The following is a 20,630-nucleotide window of genomic DNA, read 5'->3' on the forward strand; positions in this document are numbered from 1 at the left end:
AGTATCAGATTTGCACACATCAGACATCTGGGGAGGGGGGGAGAAAGAGACATAGTTCATGACTACAATCAAGGACTATGGCATTCTAATCAAACCTATCCTAAATTGCATAAGTCAAAAAATTCTGTTACTTTTTCAGTGTTTCATCGTTAATATAGACTAGAAAGAATGTTTGGGGTGCTGATATGAGAAATGTTCTACTTCCAGTCCAACCTACAGACATGATATTAACACAGAAAATTAAACTCAGTTGCTTAGAGACAGAAGCAAGTTGACCAGCAAACAAGAATTCAACCACCTTAATTTTTTCAAATGCTATGGAACAAACAATACTAGAATAATACTTGAAATGTTGGGTTAGGAAAAAGAAAAAAGAAGGGACAATACTAAAACTAGACAGAAGAGATTAGAACAAGACATTAGGGCAGCTAAGTAAGCCTTAAGAATAATTCTTCATATACAGTAAAAGGGAGACTTGGATTTACCCCCGTTTAGTTCATGTGCCCCCTCCCCAGCCAAAGAGGCAGATCAGTAGAATATAAATCACTAGAAGTGACTGCTAGTACTGATAACTTATTAATCATACTGATCATCAGAATATTGTCAAAAACAGACTATCAAACACAGTGTAGTAAAAATGTCTTATTTCCTTCAGATGATACCTCACGACAGCATTTTGTTGAATATGGGGTTTAATTTAATCTTGTTGCAATGAAATCTTCCTTGTTGAAGTAAATTATAATAGTCATAACTCGTGAAGGACACAACAGGGGGAAGGGAAGCCTGTGACATGTCATCTGGCTGTCAGAGAGGTTGCTAGAAGAAGTAAGTGAGCTGCTGATAGATAAAGAGGAAGAAGGAGGGGGAGAAGAAAGGCTGCTGTGGGAAAAAATGTTACTAACTGTCATCAAATTTGCCTCCTTAACTTCTCAAACCCTTAGACAGGCAAATAATATATTAATATTTAAACATGATCTTCATGTTCTTTTACCACTGCGGTTTCAGTGAGACCACTAAAATCCATTGCTTGAGTAATTCTGTGCAGATTATAAGAAAGAGCAGACTATTCTAGAAAGGAAAGGCTATCCCAAATTTCTTTCTGCTCAGAAATGCACACAATAAATCAGGAATCATCTCCTATAAGATATGATGCAAGCAGAGCTGTGGATCCCATGGACTCGGGGAGGAATGTAGACCACAGAGGAGAATCAAGTTGAAAGGGATAAGAGTGTCAATTATGTTGAAATCTGGCATTTTGTAAAGTAAAACAACTTCAAACAGACTGTTACTTAATCCCAGTTTTGGAATGGAATGCAGGCTACCCCCCTGCCCTGCAACACATGTACTACAGCACCCACTGACTTTACCCTAAAATAGCTAAATGCACACACAGCAGCAAAAAAACCGGACAAGACTAAATTGATTTCTTATCCGCAATACATCATAAGTACCAGCCACTTTGTGAATAAACTTCCAAGAAAACTAGTTGAGTCTTTGCACATGATACTCCAGCTGAAAGTGGCAGCTTCTCTTTTGCTATACTCAATCTGATTTCCCAGTAACGTGTGATGGGCCAGAAAGCATACATGCATTAAATTAGCAAGTGTTTAGATCCTGACATTCCTGGAAAATGATTCAGACTCTTGAATAAAAGTGCTTAGAAGGAAAAAAAGAAAGCAAAAAAGAATAGAATAGCTTTGGATTCATTTACTTTCAAAAAAAGTCTTACTAGTACTAGCAGGGCTTTGCTGTGAGAAAGTCTTTGCAGTGTCATAATCTTGTAACCAACAGGCTATTCAAAATGGGCAACACAGCTTAGAAAAGAAGTGAAAGAGACTTTTTATAAAGCCACGAAAGTTACAGCAGTACAGACACATGGCACTTTTAATGAGCTTTTCAATACTCTTGCGGGTTATAAAACATAAAGAAAACTGCAGCCATTTTCTCAGCAGAGAAAAATGCACTGCTTTTATTTAAGCTATATAAACAAATTCTCTTCAGAAACCAAATGGGCATGTTGGTTTTATAGAGATTTTTGATAGGAAGGCTTAACATTAACAATATCATATGCCATGATTTGATATTAAAGTGCCATACAAAAGATGAGAAAAACAAAGCATTCCCATTTCCACCTTCCACTCTCTCCTCCCAAAGCCCCCTTCCTACAGTGAAAAGCAGAAAAAGTGTTCATATTTGCATACACACACACACTCTCGATAAAATGTGCACTACAATTCTTTGCTGTGATTTTCAAAGGTACCATACAACATCAATTTCTATTACACTCAATAAATGCCCACTTCTGAATAAATAAATAAATAAATAAAATCTGTCCAACCATTCTCAAATTCCTTACTAAAAACAGTCTGTTATGGAATCAGCAGCTCAACACAGTGGGAAAACAAAAGATATCAGTCATTCCTATCTGATCCATATTTGGAATACACAGTATTCCTTGGATTTTGACAGACTCCCTCCACATCCTCCTAGTCCTTGATACCTTGGTATCTTGCATGGCATAATTGGAACAATTTCAGAATGAATAGGTATTTTTGTTGGAAGACTTGAATAATTTTTTAGTTTTGTACTCTGAGCAAAATAAAAGCTATTACACTTTTTTTTTTTTCCTCTTTAAGAAAGACATCCTCACCTGCTCAAAGTGTCAATAGACAGAAGAGCTGCCAGACCTTCCTTCTCCTGGTTTTCACCACTTAATAAAGAAACCAACACTGTACTCTCCATAAATGATAGGAGTCTCAGGAGTATAACAAACCAATGCAGCTAAATTTTCCGCGATCCCTCTTCTTTCCTTTCTCATCTTCTGTGGATATCAAACGATACAAATATGGGGCTGAGATGTGGGAAGCACAAAGCAAGAGGCTTCTCTTCCAGTTTCTGGATACTTTTTCTCCTCAGTCCCCTGTAGGTTAATACTGTTGCTGCCATTCAAAGTCCCTTGATCACAACATACTAAAAGGGGAAAAAAGTAATATTCTCCCACACTGGGCTAAGTGCTTATCACATTTACCACAAAGCTGATTTCTCCTGGACAAAGCGAGCTAGGACAGATGGAAGGGGTAACGTTAAAAACCAGCTGCAGCTCCTTAACCCTGGGTATTCAGTTGGAGTGTCCTATTAGACCACAAAACACCGAATTGCCTACCCAATATGTAAACTCTAAGCTATAGTATAAGCTTTCTATAAAGTTGTAAGAACTTGTATTGCAGTTCTTATGGGTTTTTTTAAAAAATATTTTTTCTCTTTTGTAAGACAAAAATGCAAGACTATCCAGTATTTAATCCTTCTCCTATTTTCCTGCAAGAACTGCAAAGTCTTAAAATTAAAACATAACGGAAGATTTACCAGTTCTTACATAGAGCTTTCATGCATTCCTGGAACTCTCTTGCATTTCAGAAATACTTTTTAGTTTCCTGTTCTAAAGTTTATGTTCACATGATGGACATCTTTTATAAAGCTTCAAATGTAATTAAAAAAAATATTTTAAAAAAAGATACTGAAATATCATGTACATTTGTATAAGTGTTGTTCATTTAATCTCCCTTTTGGTATATTGTCTTAACTGCATTTCCTATTCAAGATAAAGTAAACAGCAAATATTTAATAGAAGTTATTTTAAGACCTTATTTTTGCTCATTTACAAGGATTTTTTTTCCTAAAAATAATTTGGGCCACTGATATACAGAGATCTGTGATGCATTTGTAAAATTCTAGTGAAAAACTGCTGCCCAGTATAAAACCCAACAGAGTTCACATTATTATTTTTACATTAAAACCAATCCATTGAAATTAAAAATGGGATAAGGAAGCATATTTAGGCTTTGTAACACTAACTTGGGCAGCTGGAAGTAAACTAAGGTACACAACCTCAATGTGAAAGCAGTACTAAATTAGTTCTTGGGTTTCTTGCATCGTATACTTCCCACTTCCTATACAGAAAGCTCTGAGGAAAGAAGTTTATTGTAAGGAAGAAAGTACTAATTCTAGCAGAGAAGCACTGGGTTTCACTACTGGTTTACTGTCCCCCTTTTGCTCTTGTAAAAAAGGCTTTGAAATGCAACATTCAGTTAGCTAAACCAGAAAGTTTGCCAAATAATACATGCATAACTGTGTCGCTGAAGTAGCTTGTGTGATATTTGAATTCTAAATAGGATCTTCACTTTCTTAGGAGTTCAAGTGCTTACCATAATAGAGTTAATTAAAAACATAACTGTTTCCCTGAACCTTTATGCATGAGGAAAAGCATATTTAATTCCCCTTAAAATTAAATGTTTATTTGTGTTTATTCTGAAGTGCATGTGAGCTACATCTTATGTAAAAATATCAAATCAACGATTTAACTATAAGCAGAAAAAAAATCAAATGTATCTGATTTCACCTATACATTAACAGCTTAAAAGTTGAAATATTACGCTGATAGGTGAACAGATTTGACTAGAACACCTCAAGCACCGAAGTCCAAATTATTGTATCAAGAGGAGCTATCCCTGCCAATGAGACTAAACACATAAATACACAGGATTTGATACACCCCCACACCTTGGTTCAAAAATTAGCAATACTAGAAGTGATTCTTAGTTGCAAGGTTAGCACTTCTAGGACAATGGCAACTATTCCCAAGCAACTTCAGTAAATGAAAAACAGCAATCCTTTTGTATTTGACTGCAGTCACCAAGTAGTGACTAATAGTGACTTAGTGCTATTTTTAGAACTATAAGCTATGTTGTTTTAAAAAAATAATAAAATAATAAATCTAGTAATTTTCAACTTCTACAGACATAAAAGGGAGTTTAGAATGCCTGTTTGCCAAACTACACCTAGTATGAGGCAGGACCACATCATCTACTTGAGTTTACTTTGATCATCCTTTCCATCTCATACTAGCTGGACCTTAATTCTCTCTGCTCAAGAGAAACTGCAGGTCACATGCCGTTGTTTTGCAATGTCCAAAGCAAGAGAATCTCTTGACAATTCACTATTAAAAACACCTTACAATGTCTCCAGTTTCCTAAGATATCTTGAAATGCCTTCCTTTCTTCAGAAAACATAAATTTCAGCAGATATCAGATGAATGCATGACAACCATCTAACCAGCCTGCAGATTTAGGAATCCACATGTAGGCTGAGAAGATGCCTGCTCACACACACACACGCACAGCAGTTTAAATGATGCTTAAGAAATTACTCATTTGCCTGTTCCAGTAGGTAGTACCAAAGCTTGGTAAATACCTTAAATAGAAGTAGTAATGTTTGCGGCTCCACTTATTTATTCAGCTAGCAGACACCACAAGAACCAAGGCTGTGTTAACATTCATGCTGCCAGGGAGAACAGCAATGGATTTGCTTGCCTCAGCAGTTCAGAACTAAGGTGCAAAAGAGCTCAGATATTTTACTACGAAATTCTGCAGTGACTATTCACAATTTCGGGCTCAGGTACAAATTCAAAAGATGCCTTTATTGAAAAGAAATTATATAAGCTAGTATCTGATTCCCAGTTCAGTTTCCAGCAAAAATCTGCAATGGTAAGATTACAATTCATACGTGTTCTTGTTTGTGTCTTGCATGCACAGGTCAAAAGATCAAAAGCGAAAATAATTGTAAGATTAAATGGTGTCCCTACACCCAGTTAACTTGGAAACATTAAGCAAAAGTTTAAAAGAGCACTATTCTGATATTGAAATTTATTATTTTCTCTAGTTTTTAGGTAACCAGCTGCCTCAAGTCACTGCTATCCACTGAATTCTGCATGATTTCTTGTGTTCTCTTATTGCTATAGACTCTTCTTTTTTGCTACTCAGAGCACAAAGTGATAGGGAAACCTACACATATCTTTCAGCTGTGTTTCTTTGGAGATCTATCCTGATAGTGGCTGATCATCTTACAAGGGTGAAGCAAGCTGCAGCTGAATTAGCAGCTCTATAAAAAGATAAATAAATGGATGAAAATATAAGCTCCCCACAAGTCACTACAATAAATATTTAAGGGGCAAGTTCATCAGTTGCTCTGTGATTTTTGAGGAATCAGCCACTAGATGGCAGAAAAATGCAGTTTAATTTTCATATCATTATGAAGAATTCACCTAACAGATCTCTTATATCTCAGATAACAGGTCATATGATCTGTCATGCAATGTCAGATAAAAGATGACAGTAAATCTGATTATATTTCTTGCCTTGCATATGTGCTACCTTGACTTTTACTCCTCTGCTGTGAAACGCGAAGAACATTTAAATGTTTGAAAACTCAAGTGTTAAAACAGCTAAACCCCACCCCTAGTTACATTACTCTGGAAACACAGGAAAATACAGGAGTAGGGTCAACCTTGTTAGAGATGTTCTGTTATCACAATTTCACTCCATTTAATAATAAAAGGATAGAATATATGGATAAGTTATTTCAGGCTTCAGGTATACAATAGCTGCTTTTCCACCAAAGAATTATGCAAACAATAAGAGGTAGTGGGAAGAATGTAGCAGCAAGCATAGAAAAAAAGTCCAGGGAGTGTGACGGGAAATAAAATATCAGAAGCAAAATTCTGAGTTTTCACAGAAGACCCTCAATTGAAAATATATTAACATCAAAATGGCAGGGTTTTTCAAAAATTAAATTATACGCACATGTTGAAATGTCATTCATTTGCATTAACATTATTTTTTAAATAAGATTATACTGTAATAGTTTAGCTTTTTTTAAGAAAAACTTGCAGTACTCAGTTCACCATTTTTTTTCATTCCTACAGCCTTTTCTATGTGTGCATTTCCTAACTTTGTACATATTCATTCTTTCTGTAAGGTTTTTTTTCCCCTCCTTTTTATTGATCACCATTCTTTAATACCCTTATTGGGTACTTGAATTACTACAACATGAGGTGAGAGTGGACAGTCTCATGTTCTGTACATTTCCATTTTTTGCAGATTGAACTCCCTTTTACCACCACAAAAAAACCCCAACCGAACACTACCATAGTTATTCTTTGATTACTGTCCATAGTCCTTTCACGTAACTACAGGTTTCAGTAATAAAATTCTAGCTCAACTGAAATCAAATGGATCTGCATACTCTTAACAAGAATTTACCTTTTCAGATGGTGCTACCATAGCAAAAAGGTCTTAGACTACAAAAGGCTTGGGTAGGAGAGCAAGCCCTCTTTACTGTACCAAAGCTGAAGTCCAACATTGTGGAGAGTAAGCAAAAAAGGCAATATAATCACTGGCCTTTCCTCCTCCACGCCTGCCTGCTGCCCCCCCCCCCCCCCCCCCCAACTACTGCTGAAAACCACAAAAGCAGAAAACATCAAGGAGGGAAGTGAATTCTATTTTGAGTTGAGTAAAAAAAGTTACATTGAAAAAGCACTGATATAGAATTTTCCAGACTTCTTTGGAAGCTACAGAATTGTTTTACAGCAAATCAGCCATTGAACTGGAAAGATGCATGTCTAAGCAGAACATCTGATACACAGACTGTCTAAATCTGACAGAATAAAGCTGAAATTCCTTTTGAACTCCACTTTAACACTGTTCAAAGAGCAGCACTTTCAACATTAGTGCCCTAGGAAGTGTTTGCTGTAAAAATGCATGGTTTAATATTACACTATAATTCATAGTTAACGAAAATTGAAACAGACACGTAAAAAAGTGTTTTGTGTGTGTTTTCAGGTGAAATTAAATTTTTAGATTTCAAGCTTATCCTGAACGATGACAATGGCTCTAAATTGGGTTGAACTTCAGCATTAGTTTAATTTCTTGAAATAAGAAAAAAAGTTAAGAGATGACGGAGTGCTAGAAGAAATTTAGTTTACAGTTTCATGATTAATGTGATTGGCAGGTTACTGTTTGGTGCTTAACTTAAGTGAAAACATGTTTACTAAGAAGTCCAGATAAATTACTTACTGAAGTAAAAGCCAGAAGTTCCTCTTCAGTTAATTTGTGTATTGGATTGTTCTTTTGGAAGTCTATACTGTAAAGAAAAAGGAGTAAGATATAACAATGCTGACTTAATCTTTAGAATACCAACATGCAGAACACATTTTTCAAACCTGCAGAAATCTAAAGGACATTCTAGAAAACTGTTACAATGACAAATGTGAGTATGCTATGTGCAGAAGGCAGCCTAGCTCTACGAGCAGTCACAGAAAAAAAGAACCATTTAGGGGACCAAGATATTTTGGTAGTACCTTTCCAATACCATTCTAAATTGAAACATCTTACTCAGCATAAGCTTATAGAAGAAGTTTTACAAATCCTAAAAAGTTTTAAATCCATTCTCTGTTTTTACAGAGGTCTGTTTTTTGTTAATGTTCTGTGACTAATTGAACACAGATTCTGCGAAGCAAAAATCCAGTAATGCTTGAAAAGTGCTGAAGGGTTTTCTCAAACACACACCCTCGTTCCAGTCACTCAAGGAACAAGACCAGAGAGATCCATCTCTCAGTAACTGGCATTACCACTGCCTTGTACACCAAGGGGGAAAACCAGAAGAACACAGAGAAATGAGAATTAAAATTATTTTATTCACAGTTGGGTATGTTTACAGAGATAATAAAGAAATTGGGCTTACACCTCCACATGGGTGGATGCTCTCCTGTCCTAAGCCAGGACAACAGCCCATCAATGTTTACAAACATACTACAAGAGGTACTTTCAAGTGGCAGAAAGAGCAGCAAGGGTACAATTCAAGCTCCTCGTGAAAATTAAAAAAAATAATTAAAAAATAATCAAGTGAAAATATATACTAAATCATACCACAGATATGCTTCATCACCACCAAACCTATATAATGGCTATATAAATAAGTGTAAATTTATTGCACTATTCCTTGAACTTTTTAGCAGGCTTCATATTTTAGGTTAAAATTACAAGGATAGTATATTAATTGTGATGATAGTTACAGATTGAAATTATGCTCCCTACATTAGGTATCTTACTTCGGAGACAAGACTTCGACTCAAACCAACTTTTTCCCTGCTATTTCGTTAATTCTTCTTTGTACATATGATACAATTGCCATTACAGAAATAACAGTCAAACTTTGATTAAAACCTTATTACTAGCCACAAGAAGGTGGTACAGAACAGAGGCTGCCTGTTGAAAACTCCGTTATCTCTGAAAGGCCACGGTGATCAAGAGAGGTTCCTGAGGACTGACAGAAAGCAAACGTCACTCCTACCTTCAGCAAGAGCAAGAAGGAAGATCCAGGTTAGCCTTACATCATTCCTTGGAAACAGTATGAAGCAAATTCTCCTTGTACCCATTTCCTAACACATGGAGGGAGTGTCAGTACAGACTCACCAAGGGGAAGTCATGCTTGACCAACCTGATAACCTCCATCATGACATAACTGGTTTGGTAGATTTGGGGAGAGCAGGGGAGATTGCCTGGACTTCAGTAAGGCTCCCAGTATCTCCTGTAAGATCCTCTTAAAGAAGCTGATGAGCAGACAGTGAGGTGGACTGAAAATTCAGCTGAACAGGTAGGCCCAGAATGTTGTGATCAGCAGTACAAAGTGGAGTTGGAAGCCAGTAACTAGTGGTGTACCCCAGGGCTCAATACAGTGTCCAATACTGTTCAACATCTTTATTAAGAATCTGGGTGAAGGGGCAGAGTGTACCCCTAGCAAGTCTGCTGACAGCACAAAATCAAGTCCTGACCTTACTTGAGCAGAAGGTTGGACAAGATGATCTCCAGCAGTTCCCTCCAACACTAACCAATCTGCGAGATGAAGGACAAGAAGGTGACAGAGCAGTCTGCATGCATTTAGGTAGAATGCTTGACTAACCAGATAGCTTTCCATGATGAGGTGACTAGATTGGTGGACTTTACCTTGACTTTGGAAAGGTGCTTGACAGCCTTGCATAACATCCTCAAACTGATGAAATGTGGACTAGGTAAATGTACAGCATGGTGGACTGAAAACTAGATGGACCACCAGTCTCAAAGGATTATGACAAGCAGCATGAAGCCCAGCTGGAGGCCAGTGACTAGTGGTGCATCCCAGGGATCAAATAACATCTAACATCTTCATTAATGACCTTGATGATGGGACAGAATGCAAAGTCCTGCAATTGGGAATGAATAGGCCCATGCACCAGTACAGACTGGAGGCAGAAAAGGACCTGAGGTCCTGCTGAAAACCAAGTTGGACACAAGCCAGAAATGCACCCTTGCAGCAATGTCACCCAAAGCCTCCTGGGCTGCATTAGGAAGAGCGCTGCCAGCAGGTCGAGAGAGGTGATCCTCCCCCTCTACTCAGTGCTGGTGAAATCAGTCCTGAAGTACTGTCACCAGCTGTGGGCTCCTCAGATCAAAAGAGATGTCTACATATTGGAGCAAGCCCAGCAAAGGGCCACAAATTAAGATAGCGAAGCATCCGACATCCAAGGAGAGGGTGAGAAAGTTGGGATGGTTTAACCTGGAGAAGAGAAGGCTCAGGGGGATCTTATCAACGTGTATAAATATCTGATAGCAGTGGTGCCCAATGAAAGGACAAGAAACAACAGGCACAATCTGAAATCCAGCAAATTTCATTAAAAAAAGTAAGCAAAATCTTCATTAATGTGAGGATGCTAAAGCAAAAGGGGTTACCCAGAAAGGTTGTGGTGTATCCATCCTTGGAGACAGTCAAGGCCCAATTGAACATGGCCGTAAACAACCTGCTCCATTTGACTGTTTCAGGCAGGGAAGTTGAACTAGATGGCTAGAAATCCCCTTCAACCTCAGCAATTACATTTTCATTTAATGGTACTTGCAGTTTACATTTTTCAGCTTCATGTTTTGTTAACAGAAGGAAGAACAGTCTACTTATTACTGAAAGCTAGAAATAAGCTGATTTTTTTTACATTGTACTGAAAAATTTCTCTCTACATTGTGCATGTTATCACGACACTAATCTTTCTTGCCATCCTAGTCCAACTACCTCATGCAGAATACAGAAAAAATTGTTGTTTTTGTAAGGTTTTTTCCCCATAAACTCAGACAAAAAAAAATGAGTTTCCTTTTTCTTACTGAAGAATAACAGATGTAACATTTATGCTGTGTCCAGGACATACTATAGGCTCTGAGGAACCACTAGAAGATGTGACTAATAAGCTTACATTGTCTTCATACCCGAGTATACTTAATGAGATTATATGTAAGCTGTGAGAGCAGAAAGGAGACAGAACAGAGAAAAGTTTGAGAAATGCAGTAATGTGCAGTTTATTTACTATGACTATCCCAAATGAAGTAAGAATCTTCTTTTCAGTAGAGAACCTTCCTCTGCCTTCAAGTGTTTACAGCCTAAAATGGTCAAGACAGAAAAGGTAAAACACATGGATTTCCTTTTGGTAAATTCTACCAAGGTGTAGCATGAACACATTTTGAAACTTTTTAATGTTATATTGCTTTTCACTTTTAAGTTCTCTCCCCCATCACTTGCTTATCTGCCAGCTGTGAGAAAAGGCCAGAATGTCTGATGTGTTTGGTTTTTTCCTCTAAAGAAAAGACATGATAAACTATGAAGACATAATAAAAGAATTCCAAGAGTAAGCAGCAAAGCGCTCAAGATAGGAAAAAGGAAAACTGATGCCATTCAAGCACTCTCATCCCTTTTATCTTTGCATGCCCACAAAAAGAAACATAATTATTATTATGTGTAGCAGTACCAAGCCTCCTTCCTGGTGGCATAGGTCTCTTCCAAATTCCACTCCCATTACATGAGGGAACAGAGAAAACGAAACACAGGAAGAGAAGGTTCTCTCCAGAGAGCATTGCTTCAGCATTGCTACAATGGCCATTCTTTGGGAACCACCAATATTCATCAAACTAGAGCAGCCTAGGAACGAGTACAGATGAAATATTCAGGAAATTAAAGGATGAGTTTGAAGCAAATTCCACTCTGCCAACGCAAACACCGTTTGCTCAGAGGACTGCAGCCAAATACAGGTAGGCTGAGAGACAGAGTAAAAGCATAATTACGCTCCCTTCTGAGATTCAATTTCCTCTTTCTATTAGGAGATAAGATCCCTTTTCCCCTCTTTTTGTAACTTAAAGAGATCTACTCTTTAATAGTGCTTTTCTTGATGCTTTCCTATCAAACTTTCCCCAAAATTTCTGAAGGGTGGAGCAACAACAATGACACAACTACAAAACCTCACCAAACTAAAAAAAGTCAATATGCAGTGAATTTTCTAAATGTATTTAAAACAAAAAAGCTATCACAGAAAGTAAACGGTATATGGGAGCTACTCATTAAAATGGTAACAGCTACAATTGTTATATAAGTTACATAATTAAGAATCTGAAAGCATACCAGGTTTTGAGCTGATGATTATTCATAGCAACATAAATCAAAAGAATAAAATGGACGTATTTTCAAAAAACTACTGAGAGATTTGTTTGCAAGTACAAACATCTGTGTGAACTGACATAAACATTAGCAGGCTGCTTAAACCTGAACTGAAATTATATAACTGCAGTTCTTTTAAGGTTCGAGGTTTCATGAAAAGGTTTTTTTCACCTGGTAATCATCTTCTGATTAATCAGCCAACTAGCTTTATCCTGTTACAACACAAGTACCTAATAAAGCAAATTGGGTGGGTGGATAGGTGAGAGAGGAAAGGCATTACTGACCAGAATTTTTTAAAAAAGTTTTGCACGTTATTGTAGGGAAGAACATGACCAGAGTAGCCAAAACACAATTTCTACAGTGGAAGAAAAGCTTGAGAGTTCCTCCAACTCTTCTTCCTGCTCTACAAACCTCTAACTTACAGTTTGCATGTTTATGTAAATGTTTATGCAGTCTGTTTCTAAAGACACCCATGACAGAGGTTCCACACATGCTTCATAATTTATGCTGATGTTTTGTAATACCATTAGCTTGAGCAAGCTGAATATGGCTGCAAAGAAATACCAATTATGCTTTTGGTCGACTATTGATGAGAAATGCCTTTGAAAACCAAGGAAAGGCCTTGACATCACCTTTTATTCTTGTTATGTTCAGTAAAGTTGGACTCTGTCAATATGGAAAGCTAACTATAATTCCTCCTTCCTGATTTAACTTGTGTGATTCTGAATCTTGGTGAAGAGACCAGTTGAAGAAAAGTTTAACAATTATTATGTAATGCATTTTACCCCACCTTCCCACAGGAAAAACACGATGTTGTTGGTGAGCTTTTTTGAAAGTTTTAGACAACACCGCTAGTAAACAATCCTGATATATATATCACCATCTTTTCCTTCCTTGGGAAAATTTTTCACAAAAACAGAAAGTAATAAAGAATTTCTCTGCTTCGGTTACTTTTTTCTTGTCCAATGTCAGCTGCTAGCAGAAATACGTACAGTTAGCTTGAGGTAGTCAACTAAAGTCACTAAACATTAGTCACTAATGCAAATGTGACTTCAGGTGAAAAATAACAAGTTTCTATCCATAGGGGAAAAATAGAAAGTAATAAAGACAGCAAAACTTTAGAATATTGTAACAAGAACACCACAGCAGCTAGGCAACCAGAATGTTAAGTGACATGGCCATAGCTTTTGAAAAGCATGGGCAAACCAAGGGACAGTTAAATTTTTACACAAGTGGAACTTATCTTTCAGCATCCTGAAGCTATATTGATTCAAGTAGAAAGGATTAGTCCTTTCCTTATTCTAGATAGATTTTTGTCACAGCTTTTTGAAGCTTATAGATGCAGTTCTTCCAGACCAAAGCAGTGTTAAAATAGGTCCCTAATTTCCATTTCTCCTGCATCCATGTAAAATGCTTTGACACGTAAATACAGGAATGCAAACCTTGAAATATAGCAGAAAAATTAAACTGTTGTAATGATTTTCCATACTGAATCAAATAAAATTTGAAGCTGTATTTGAAATCTGAATCTAGAGTAGAACTGTAGCTTGCTTTTAAGCAGTTTTAATGACTGTGTTAGGTCTTGTCAGAGTACTTTACAGACATTTGACTTCCATGCCCTGCATTTATTCTGATTTCAAGGACAGGTTAAGCAGTTCACCCCAGAAAATTTCAGGCGTTCAAATCACAATGGAATTTAGGATCTGCTGCCACAGAATCTATGATCAGGCATGTTTTCGTAAGACTATGAAGAGAAGTCACTAATCACTGCATCATTCAGCTTTGCAAGGTATTTACTGTCCACTCTTGAATCCTGTCTTAGGGAGTTTAATGAAATAGAAGAGGTAAAGAAAACAAAGAGAAATAGACATTCTTTATAGACAGATAAAACAGAACCTTAGATTAATATCTACTCTGCAGCAGAAAAAAGTATTTTCTATCGGCAAAAGCTAATTGCCAATCACTTACAATTTACCAACAATTCTTTAATCTGATTAATCAGATCTACATTGGCAGCCTAATGGATAAGGTATCCAGTTTAATTAACAAGTTAAACAGTTTGGGACTTAATTAGTTATAGTCTTTGTAACAGGTTAATTAATAGCAAACATTCCAAAGTATCCCTTTTTGGATTATGACTAAGTAGTTCTGATTCAAGAACTGATTTAGAAAGTTGACAAATGTTAAACAACATTGTTAAAAGCTATTAAAAATAGAAGTGTTCTCAAATAGCTGAACTTATATTAAAATGCAGAATACAGAAAAGATCAAAACCTCTGGAATATTAAATAATAATAATGAACTATCTCTAAAAATATAATTATGGCGTCCAAAAAGTGTTCAAGGAGCAACTAACCAAAAGTCAAAATCAGTGCTAAGACCTTCTACCAATACAGCAGGAACAAAAATTTTGAGTCTACAGGATCAAAATGACAGCCCTGGTATAAAAGCCTTTGCAAAGAAGCTACATGAAATCATTGCATTAGCATTTATTGTAGAAAAATATAGTAAAATTCCCACCAGAAAGCCTTTCTGGGTAAGGGAGAGAATTACAGGCTAGAAGATTCTTTCTCAAATTAAAAAGCTGCAAAAGATGTTACATGCTAAAATGTTGGATGCTAGAAAGTTAACAGGACCAAACAGTATTAAAAAAAAAAAAAAGTTTCAAATTAGTTTTGGGATGAAATAGCTGAGACACCAAAAGCAGCGTCTACATTTTCATTTCAAATTACCTCAGAGCCTAATGATAAGAGAGCAACAAAAAATATGCCAGCCTTTAAACTTGGTGTCAGGGGATCACTGTAACACTGGCTTGGAAGTGTATCATCTGTTGCAGGTAAATAAGGAGAGACGATATAATGAATGAACAACTAGAGAGAGCTTGACAAGTACAACACTTGTGGTCAGCCAGGCTTCTGTACAAAAAATTCCTGCATTGCAAACCTGTTGGGGGCTTTTGGAAGGTTTAACTGGTGTGATGATGAAATCAACTTGCATCTCGAAGATTTTTTTGGGTGAAGTCCCTCATCAAGAAGGACTTTCAAAGAAATTGAGCATTCATGAGATAAGAGGGAATGTCTTGGCAAAGGTCAGTAACTGATTAAAGATAGGAAATAGTATGAGACAAATAGTCAGCCATCCCTATGGAGAAGGTCACTGGTGTAATCCTGCACAGGTTTTGTGCTGCGATCAGTGTGCTATATTAATAAATAAACTGGAACAAGAGAATGTATAGTGAGGTAAGAAAACTTGCAAATGATACAACATTCTTTGAAGTAAAGATATGAATAGACAATAAGGAGCTGCAGAAAGACCTTACAGAATAGAGCAAAAGGGTAATAAGATAAAAGTGCCAAGCAATGAACAATAGGAAACACAGTCCTAGTGTCACAAAAAATGATAGGCTCTGATCTGACCATTTCTATTCAGGAGCAACTCTTTAGCAGCTGCATGAAAACATTAGCTTAGTACTAGGCAGCTGTTAAAAAGGCAAATAAAAATGTAAAGTAATTAATTAGAAAAGTAATAGAGAATAACATACTAGGGCATACTGCATAAAGTATACAAATTCATAACATAAACCCTACATAAAATATGGCATAAAGCCTTTGTTTGTCCACCCATAAATATTATGTTCTCTTCTAGACCTTTCATTTCAAAAGCAATAATTCAGTATTGGAAAAATTTCCAAAACAGACAGCTAGAACGACTGTTGTTTTATGAAGATGAATAAGTAGGTTTTATGACTTACAAACATGTAACAATTTCTACAAAAGGAATGTCTCATTAGGCTAGGACTAATCAAATGAAGGACATTGCAAAGGTTTTCGAAACCGTTAAGAGTATGAAGTCACTAAATGAAGCTATTGGCAACCAAAACTACCTGGCTTTTTTTTTTTTTCTTTTTTTGTTGTTGAACAGCAGGAGCAATATATGTAGACAGACACCTTTGCCAAAAGATGCAAGGAATGTACATGGGCTCAATGGAAGATGACAAATATTTGAGGGATCCATCGAGGGCTGCCATGCAAACAACGTTGATTAGGCTCAGGAAATCACCTTTTAGTAGCTGGGAAAGTATTGGGGAGACGGGGGCAACACATGCTTGCCCTGTTATTTTTCACTCTTGGATATCTTCTCACAGTCACTCTTGAAGACAGACTATAAAGTTAGATGGAGGAAGACAACTGCTGAGGTTTTGTTTGTTTACATTTCCTGGCATGTTACCTCTCTGCAAGTGCAGGCAATGCAAATTCAAGTTCCTCAGGTAACTGCTTACAACTACAGTTAACTAGCATGAGATAGATGATGAATAGATAGGTCAGACTTTCCACATATGCATTTTAATTAGTATTTGCTGTATTTCTATGCAGTTTTACAAGCTGTGTTAATTTCATGAATGAAAAAGAGCCAAACCCAACAAATTGATCACTCTACAAGCATTTTCAAGGTTTCACAAAGGTATTTCAAGTGACTAATGTTTTTTTATGTGAGCATTCTGAAGAGCATGACAGGAAGTTCATTTCCCCAGTGGCATCTCCTCACACAGCTGTACATTGTGGTGCACAGCAGCAATGATTTTAAACAGCCATAAACTGGCTATGGTGAAATCACTGTACTGTCTGGCACCTGTAATTGGTTTGTTTCAAAAAAACAGTAATAATTTACATTTACATGATGTGCTTGTAAAGATGGGCCAGAGTGTCAAAAAGTATTTAACGGAAAAACCTTCATCAACTTTAATGCTGTCCAAGATTTGCTGTTGTAGCTTTTACTTTCACAGGGCAACGTATGTAAGCTCTGGCCTTCCACAGTCAGTTTAACATAACCTTTTCCATTCCAATGACCTGGAAGAGAGAATGTTCTTTCTTATAAAACCAATTGAAAACAGTTGTTTACCTGCTGTTGCCTTGTACTTCTGATACAAGCTATACAGCACGACCTTGCTGTAAAGCACAAAGAAGGCTGTGATCATATATATATATATATATATATATGAAATCTTAGTGAGCACAATCCATCTTACCTAACTTTAACCATGTAAAATTTAGGTCTTTAATCTAACTAACCATCTATGCATCTTTCAGAGTCCATGAAAAAATATAGATAAATATAGGAAGTGATTCAATCCATTGTAAAATAAGTGTCTGAAGTGCAATGAATCACACTTTGCAGGTGCTGATTTTTCCTTGAGTAGAGAACAGACAGACAGCTAAGATTAGAATCTCACGTTTCAAGTACCTAAATGCTTTCTTGTTTCACCTACCCAAGTTTCCCTTGATGTTTCATTGCCAACATGTATATTGGTGGTTTTTTTCTTTTTTTTTTTTTTTTTTCTTATTTGAGTCAAAAGGTTATATTTGGTAACTCTGTTAAAAATCCTTTACTCCTAATGCTATTTAGTACTTATGCAGCTGTTTCAAGTACGGTTCTACAGCTCACTGTGTAAACTGTTTAATAGATTGTTATCCAATGTATTACTATATAATAGTTAGGTTTCCTGATGCTTTCCTTACCAACTGAAGACTGGTGTATAGTTTTTGACTGAGCTGAGGTACCTCCAGTATAACACACTATTTTGACCCAATTTGATTGATGGGACAGCAAAACATTAAGAAATAACCAGCCACTGGACATTTCTCTTTGCTTTCTTAGAACTTTCTATAGCTATATCTAATTTCTATTTTCCCCTGGGGTTTTTTTTCTAGTTTTCTGTTGTTAAAAAATCGTGAATCAAGTGATGAGAAGGGATTTTCTTCCCAATCTGCTGACACACAGCTGCTGTTGTCTATTCAACAGTGATCTAATTCGGGCTATTTTTAAGTGACAAGGGAAACACTCCCCTCTCAGTTTCTCAGCATTCTGGCATCTGTACTATATTAACACATCATTGAAATCACACATTGACCTGCTCTTGGTGTTGGTTTTTTTTTGAAAAAATATATTATTATTTTTTTTAAATTGGAACTTTAGGATCTTTTTCTATCAGCCTCTGAAAGCTTGGTTCAAGGCTCTATGCAAAGTTTTCACCACAGTCTTAAGGCTTGACTATAAAATAAATTTTACACCACCTTGACTAGTTATTGTCATATAAAACATCAAAAAAATCCTAGCCAGTTAATATTTCTACACTCCTAGGAGTTTCTTTTAATATTTCCTTTAGGCTGGCATTACTCCTGCAGCAAGATGATCTGAAGACACCTCTAGACACTTCTTACACAGATCCTACAAAATCTGGATACAATAATAAAGGAAACCTTTGTGTAAAGTAAGGCGGACTGGGGTGGGTTTCCCCCCCTCTACTCTGTTTTAGTTACAGTTTAATTATCATAACAGGTGAATGTTTTCTTTTAGATTTAGTTCCGCAGACTGTTCAGTATTTGGAAGAAAAGGAATTTGCAGAGAAGAAACAGAATAGCCTAATACTTTAAAGGAAACTGCCTCAAATTACAGATGCCACAGAAAACTGGCTGGGTACTGTTTACATTGCTACTTTCTTTATATAAATGGATTACTGAAAAATAACTTGTTCTTTGCTTACATCAGTGTAACAGAGAGAGGTTTAAAAAAGCCCCACAACTAATTGATTCAGGCTCATGCATGTTATTTACAAGCTGGCTTAAGCATATAGCATGAGATATTGCTTGGATTTTTGTAAAGACAGCTGGTATGAGATATTTCAACACTTCAAGAAATATTTTATATCCTCTTAAAATGTTATGGGGGAGGAGGAGATGAAAATGTTTGTACTGATACTGTAATAGTACTTTCTTTAGCCATTTGATCATTGTAACCTAGTTGAAATGAAAATTGCTTCACAGCAGAAAATATTATGTGCATTCAGGTAATTCCTTAGGATCCTATATGATTGTAATTAAGTGTTTTCCAGAAGTTGTAACAATTTTCAGTTTGTTTTGCTATCCAGAAACATTTCTGCATGCTGTTGATGTTAACATTATTTAGCTACAAAAATCTCAGTTGAATTAAGGGGCATTTCTGTGACATTTGCTGTAAAACAATACTAGCAAGCACAGTGAAATGTGAAAAAAAATTGCTCACATTTACTCTCTCTATCTGCAGGCTGCCTTTCTTCAATAAACCAGGTTGGTCTCTAGAAGTTTATTTGCATTAGAAAAAACATCCACTGCTGACAATGGTAGTCAACAACAGATACCATTAAGGTGGGACTTGACCTAAAACAAAGTCTAGTTAGAACTGCTTTGGAAACTTAAAGGAATTCTAAAGCCAACTTATCTATTACAAAATGAGGTATTTGCTTTACAGAACTGAAGTCCTCTAGCATTAAAGAAAAGCAAGGAATCTGCCATAGCTAAGTTCTGAGAACTATGTTTTGTTTAAAAGCCAATGCTAAATGCTTTAACATGTATATGCTTCCCTGCCAACTGATATGCCAACAGCTGATATAAACACCAAGGGCATGGCCAGCAATCCAGGCCTAAACTCTACTCAGTCACGAGGGTTCTACCCTAAACCCCCTCAGAAGTACAGTTCTCAAAGCTGGCATTCTGCTAACACTTCTGCAACATGGCTGGATATCAAGCCTTGTCTCCATTTATGACTGAAACAGTTTCAGCTGCTTAATATTATCCCACCCACTGAATGGCATTTACCATTCCTATGGGGAAGGAACACTGATTTTCAATTTTTTGTTGGTTGTTCTTAGTTTTTAACATGAGCTTCTTGCCTTCAGTCCTGCCAAAATCACATAGCACTAGGAATATAATGTACACACAGAGCTGGCAGTCAAGATGGTTTCTAGCCACTATTCAGAGCCTGACAGTGGTGGTTTCAAAGTGACATACTGCGGTCAAGAAACCTACTATGCAGCCAGCCAATGTAAAATTCAAATTCTACCCTTTCATTAAAAAAAATAAAAAAAAGAGAGAGAAAGACCAACAGAAAAATTAGAATTTCCTTCAGAAGGGTGGAATCAGGAGGGATGATATAATCTGAATATAAAACAATACTGTGTTAAAAAAAATGAAGTGCACATGAAAATGCTTCTCAAGAAGGGGAAGGCTTTGCCTTGACTTGAGTCAGTGTGAAAGACTGGAAGTGACTGGGCCAAGAATATTATGTCAACCCACTCTTCACTCCTTTGTCCTCAAACTAGATCTAGATGTGGCCTAGAAAAGAAAGTAAGGTTAAGACCTGGGTTATAAAGGAAATACGAAGCCACAGTACGTATTGCACTCATGAATTCCTGATTACAGTGGATGGGCTGAATGGTTAAAGGGCATAGCTGAAACCACTGATACGCAACTTCACAT

At 36.6% G+C, this 20,630-nt stretch overlaps 1 protein-coding gene across 1 annotated transcript in view; it reads right to left on the reverse strand.

Annotated features, from left to right (window-relative positions):
* TTC27 (tetratricopeptide repeat domain 27) overlaps positions 1-20,630 on the reverse strand; it is a 126,612-nt gene that overhangs the window by 72,096 nt on the left and 33,886 nt on the right. The window contains exon 9 of the mRNA XM_056357635.1: positions 7,908-7,974. Within this exon, the coding sequence (XP_056213610.1) occupies positions 7,908-7,974 (67 nt within the window). The remainder of the gene's footprint in view (positions 1-7,907; positions 7,975-20,630) is intronic.

This window comes from Falco biarmicus, chromosome 12 (assembly GCF_023638135.1).
Source record: "Falco biarmicus isolate bFalBia1 chromosome 12, bFalBia1.pri, whole genome shotgun sequence".
In the NCBI taxonomy this organism is placed as follows: Eukaryota; Metazoa; Chordata; class Aves; order Falconiformes; family Falconidae; genus Falco; species Falco biarmicus.